Raw genomic sequence first — 6,188 nt, forward strand, 5'->3', positions numbered from 1 at the left:
AGAAGTGCTGGAAGGGGTGCCTGTATCAATTACAAGCAGGCTAAATCAGAATTTGATACAACATGTGGGGGAAGATGAGGTTAGAGCAGCCGCGTTCTCCATGCACCCAAATAAAGCACCTGGACCTGATGGTATGACACCCTTATTCTTTCAAAGATACTGGAATGGTATCAAAACTGATGTGGTGTCTACTATTCAAAGTTTTCTGAGCAATGGCCATCTTTTAAAGAGCATAAATGAGACTAGTATAACCCTCATTCCTAAGGTAGAGAACCCTATATCTCTGGCAAACTATAGGCCAATCAGTCTTTATAATGTGCTCTATAGAATTATAGCAAAAATCTTGGCCAATAGACTGAAAAAGGTTATCGCCTTATGCATTAGCTCTTCTCAATCTGCTTTCGTTCCTGGAAGACAGATTGTTGATAACATCATTTTGGCCCATGAAATCATGCATTTTTTAAAAAACAAAATAAAGGGTAATAATGCTTTTATGACCCTAAAACTTGACATGTCAAAGGCTTACAAATGAGTGGAATGGAAATTTGTGGGCAGAATGATGTTAAAGATGGGGTTTTGTCCTATTTTTGTAAGGTGGATTATGAGCTGTATGTCTTCAGTGACCTATTCTTTCAACTTTAATGGGGAGAGGGTGGGGTACGTGAAGCCTAGTAGAGGTATTAGACAGGGGGATCCCTTATCCCCCTATCTTTTCTTGTTCTGTTCGGAAGGTTTGTCAAATCTCATGGCAAGGGCAATTGAAAATAGGCAGATTACAGGTATCAAAGTGAGTAGAAATGGACCAGTGCTATCCCATCTATTCTTTGCTGACGATTCTTTATTTTGTTGTAAAGCGCACCCACAGGAAGCTAGAGCCATGCAAAGGATACTTGCAAAATATGAATTAGCTTTAGGACAGTGCATTAACTATGACAAATCTGCTGCTTTCTTTAGCAGAAATTGTAGCAGACAACAAAGGAGGTAGACATGTGAAAAGATGAACAACATCAAAGAGGCAAACAGTGGCAAATACTTGGGACTTCCCCTAGTGATAACAGCATCAAAAAAGCAAGTCTTTGCCTACATTGTTGATAAAGCAAAATCCAAAATGCAGGGATGGAAGCACAACTTACTCAGCTATGCAGGAAAAGAGGTACTTCTCAAGTCGGTCATAATGGCATTACCAACTTACACAATGTCATGCTGCAGGTTGCCTAAAGGACTTTGTACTGAAATATGTGGTCACATGGTAAAATTCTGGAGAGGCCAAAATGAAGAGGAAAGGAAGATGCAATGGATAAGTTGGGAGAAAATTACACAGGTGAAGGGAAATGGAGGTCTGGGTTTTAGGGATCTAGAGCACTTTAATAGTGCTTTGTTAGCAAACCAACTATGGAGGACATTGATGCAACCAGACTTATTAGTGAGCAGGGTGCTGGGACCGAAGTACAAAATATCGTAATCAGGCTGGGATGAAGAAGCTCCAAGGAACGCATCATGGGTGTGGAAAAGTATATACAGCTCTGGATTGGTGTTGCAAAAAGGAATGTGGAAGAGAGTGGGAGATGGGACTACTATCAACATATGGAGGGACAAATGGATCATGGAGTCATCAACCGGGAAAATAGCAACAAAGAAACCTCCAGATTGTAATTTGCAAACTGTGGCAGACTTGCTGATAGAGAGGGAATGGAATAAGGAGCTGATTGAGAAGACGTTCTCAGAGCAGGAAGCTTCACAAATATTACAGATGCCACTAAGTCTGTTTCCCAGGAAGGATACGATCTATTGGAAATACTCAAAGTCAGGAAACTATACTGTGAAGTCAGGATACGCAGTAGAAAAGAAAGAGGTAAATCAAAGGAACAAGGAAGACCATAGAGAGGGAGGAACCAGCTACGCACAACATAAGGGAGAAGTGTGGAAGAGCTTGTGGGGTTTAAGGATGAAGCCAAAGATTAAACATTTCATATAGAGATGCCTACACAACAGCATTCCTGTAAATGAGTTGATACACAAAAGAACAGGAAAAGGCTCTCCATTATGCAAATGTTGTGGGGAGGGGGAGGAGACAGTGGAACACAAGATTTTCTTTTTTAATAATGCTGACCCTATATGGAAACTGGCCCCAATACAGTGGGATGGATTATTTCAATGGAGATCAAATTTCTGGAGATGGTGGGAAGGCATACTAGAGGCAAGGAGCAGATCAAGAGGAGAAGACCACATCACTTTAACAGCAAACATCATCTGGCAAATTTGGAAGGCAAGAAATGCTCGACAATTTGAAGGGAAGTATGGAGAGCACATGTCCATATTAGAAAATGCAAAAAATGAATGGCTGGAGTTTCAAGAGGAGCAGATGGAAAATGAAAAAAAGCACAGGACAGGAACGAGTCACCAAATGCAAAACCATCAATGGAGGCCACCAGACGCAGGGGTAGTGAAGATAAACACTGATGCCGCGACTCCTACTAAATCAACAGGAGCTGGGTTAGGAATGATAGCGAGAGATAGTTATGGAAACATTGTCGAAGCAAGAGGCATTAGGAAGTATAGTAGAGGTGGAGCTGAAATAGAAGAGGCAGCTGCACTCCGACAAGGCCTGCTAATGGCTAGAGAAGCTGGATGGCGAAGAATAGAAATGCAAACTGATTGCAAAGCTGCCATTGAAACAATTTAAAAGACAGGCTTGGATGAAACACCAATTGGCACCATAATGGAAGATATAAGACAATTGAGTGACATGTTCCAAGACTGTACTTTTTTTTTGTTTATAGAGATGGAAATAGATGTGCTCATAAAATAGCACAATTTGCAACTAAACTTGTTTCCAAAGAGAGTATACAGGAGGATAATAGGACCAATGTCCTTATATGTAACTAAAATCTTGTAGTTTCAAGTTCATATATGTACAAGAAGAATACCGTTTGAAAAAAAAAGTTAATTGCTTCTAAATTTATTTAGGAAGCTGTGTCAAGTTTAGAAGTCAAGTCAAATAAGGAAACTTGTATTGTTTCCAACTTAGATTAGATTTTTTGAGTCTTGTAAGGCTATAAATAGCCGAGTTTATGATATTTTTAGTAGGTAAGAAAATTATGAGATGAATAAAAATTGAGAGTTTTTCTCTTTCTTGTTCCTTTGGGAAGGTCCCTTCATACAAAGTGAGTTATGTCTCATTTGTTCAAGTTTTGACTTATCAATTCAAGACCACGTTGAATTGTGGCCCCATTCTACCAACACATCTTGGTTCGCTATCTTGTTGAGCTGTGGGTCGCGATTAAATTCAAGGTTCTCAATTTCGTGGGTTAGAGGGGTTGAGGTTATTCCATCTTTGTATCCAAACTGATGCGAGCTAAATTCTTCAAGGACCGCTCGAGAAAAAATCGAATCGATCAGGCAGCGGAAGGATGTATCTTGACCAGGTTATGGATACAAAGATGGAAAAACCTTACGACCCCTCTAATCCCCAAGATTGCGAACAATCTTGATATTATTTCAACCCACAAACTAACGGATTAGCGAACCAAAGGTGTTGGTAGAATGGTGCCACAATTCAACGTGGTCTTGAATTGATAAACCAAAACTTGAACAAAGGATATACAACTCACTTTGTATCAAGGCTAGGAATGTTCCCAAAGGAGCAAGAAAGAGAAAACTCTCAATTTTTTTTATTCAATTCATTATTGTCTTGCTACTGAAAATATCATAAGTTTGGTTATTTTTAGCCTTACAAGACTCAAAAACCTAATTTAAATTGGAAACAGTACAAGTTTCCTTATTTGACTTAAACTTGACACAACTTCCTAAATGAATTTGGAAGCAATTAATTACTTTCCTAAAACTCTAATTCAACTAGAATAGGAAACTAACTAATTCAAATTGGCTTAACTACAGTCAACATGACGTTAGCCTTTATTCCCCTTATTAAGGACTCAAAAATTACTCAAGACTAACTCTATTAACTAACAATTATTGTTGAAAACTAAATTAAATAAATAATAATAAATAAGCATGACACAAGTTCGGATGTTCAATGATTCTTGTGGCCGATTATACCATCAACCATCAAACGAATTTCCTTGAACTTGAAGGGAATCCAAATCTTCATGTTCTCATCATATATAGTTTAAGTAAATATTACAAATTTTTTATTTTGTATATTCTAGATATAGATTAAATATATATGTTAAAAATGAAGATTGCAATGCAATAGTTACCCTCTTTCAAGAAACAGAAAAGGTCTATGTCGGATGTCCAACTATAGAATACAAGGAATTGATGGAAAAGTATGTCAAAAAATCCACAATATTTACTTTATTTATATCTTTCATGAATCTTATACAATGCATCCAACATAATTTTACAAAACAGTAGAGAATTGAAATACTACATCAACTTGGAGTTGGCTAAAGAAAATAAACTAGAGTACAAGTTGTTATTCAAGATGAATCAAAGAGTTAAGAGTTTATTAATGAAACGATTAAGCTCATTGTAGAAGTGATAGAAAAAGATACTCCAGAAAAACAAGAAGCCAATGGAACAAAAAAGTTATCATCAAAAAGGCAAAAAGGAAACAGATTAAATATAATGGCCACAAAAGAACACGACCATGAAGACTTGGAGACCATTCATGATGATAAGAAAATTACCAGCCTCAAGAAATACCAAAGACCAAAAAGAAGATAACTCAACAAAAAGCTTGAAGATAATCTTTTTTTCATGCACATTTCAATTCTTTGAAATTTCTTTTCATGGATATTTAAATTTTGCCACTGCTTGAAATTCTACTTCTTTCCATGCATATTTAATATTTGCTACTGATTGAAATTCTACAAATAACAATTTCATCTATTAAATTTAAGCTTTCATACAGAATATTACAGTCACGTGCAATGCACCGCACTTTACTTGTGTTTGTGTGGAGGAAATAATACCTCTATAAAACTTATTTTCTTTAGTTTGTATTCACTTTTTGTACAATTTCTTATTGGAAAATGTAGGATTGTTATTTGAATCTTCTTTTGGAAGACTATTAAATTTATCCTTCATAAAATGTTGAATTTCTCCATGACTCTACTCAAGTTATTCAACGCAGTGTGTTGATTTAACATGATATTTATTGATTTTAGTTTGATAAAAGCTGATTCCTTTTTCTTCAATTATTGAGATTAGTAGGTAGAGGGAACCTAATAGTTAATCTGAACCCGAAATGAAAGGGTTTGGTGATGAGAATTAAACTTGTAGGGTTACCTGATAGAGTTTGGTTAAAAAGTTTAGATATGCGAGCTAGAGTTTGGTGAGAGGGATTTTTTAGGGTACACGACCCGCTATCATCCCCATTCTTGATACCAGAATTACAACGATGATAGTAGGACTTTGTCAAGTGCTTACGAGGTGTCCAATCAGCTATAAAACTTTGTCATGTTTAGAAGATATTTTAGTTAAAACCTCTAATAAAGAAATGAATTTGGATTACCACCCTGCATAAGCAAGCAGTATAATTGGAAGCACACACATGATTTTGGGACTACAATTTTTTTTTTGGGAGTTTCAATGTAATATTCTATTGATTTCTAAATTTGTAATATCAAGTGTTTGTTTTTTTAAATCTGTTTGTATCTATATATGATTGATGTAAATTTTGCAAATTTAAAGAAATGATGATGTTTTTAATCAAAAAAATAATTTTTTTATTGCTGCGACACATACTTTTTCAACTCATCAAATAAGAACAGTGGGAGTACTTATCAAACGATTAGACAGATATCTTGAGCGTATAGATAACCGAACTCCATGCAATTTGAACCACTTTAGTGTTTCAAATTGGCCAATAACAAAAGTATACATTTATTTCTCTGTTTTCAATCCTATTTAAAGGCAGTTCAATTGCATTATTTCCATGTATCCTTGTTCTATAATTGGCTGTACGATTTTGAGAAAGAAAATTTTTTTGACAAGAAGCTGCGGTCTAACTTTCTGAAAACCATGCAAGGCATAAATTAACTGTATACAAAAAAAAAATTGTATTTTCTCAAATGCAATAACCTGTTTCTTTTTTCCTGATAAAGGATATGTGACACTTAATAATTCTACCATTTATAGGAAGTAGTACGTTGGATCAGAAAGCGTGTAAGCATATGCTAACTTGTGGAAGTGATTTGAGGAGATTAACATTCAATATATTT

At 35.7% G+C, this 6,188-nt stretch overlaps 1 protein-coding gene across 1 annotated transcript; it reads left to right on the forward strand.

Moving 5' to 3' along the window:
* The first annotated feature begins 568 nt into the window (after positions 1–568).
* On the forward strand, positions 569–2,683 carry LOC140011310 (uncharacterized). Its single transcript, XM_072060100.1, has 5 exons — positions 569–981; positions 1,115–1,153; positions 1,210–1,337; positions 1,467–1,852; positions 2,138–2,683. Exons 1-5 carry the CDS (start codon positions 569–571, stop codon positions 2,681–2,683), a joined length of 1,512 nt encoding a protein of 503 aa, XP_071916201.1.
* The last annotated feature ends 3,505 nt before the right edge of the window (positions 2,684–6,188 follow it).

The sequence above is a fragment of the Coffea arabica genome, chromosome 7e, assembly GCF_036785885.1.
Source record: "Coffea arabica cultivar ET-39 chromosome 7e, Coffea Arabica ET-39 HiFi, whole genome shotgun sequence".
NCBI lineage: Eukaryota > Viridiplantae > Streptophyta > Magnoliopsida > Gentianales > Rubiaceae > Coffea > Coffea arabica.

What these genes read in the sequence shown, in the direction of transcription:
- LOC140011310 (XM_072060100.1), top strand. Translation starts at nt 569, where the DNA reads ATGGGGTTTTGTCCTATTTTTGTAAGGTGGATTATGAGCTGTATGTCT. An exon ending in TCAGCTATGCAGGAAAAGAG is followed by an intron (nt 1,154 to 1,209) that starts GTACTTCTCAAG and finishes GTCATGCTGCAG; the next exon opens with GTTGCCTAAAGGACTTTGTA. An exon ending in ACGCAGTAGAAAAGAAAGAG is followed by an intron (nt 1,853 to 2,137) that starts GTAAATCAAAGG and finishes GCCCCAATACAG; the next exon opens with TGGGATGGATTATTTCAATG.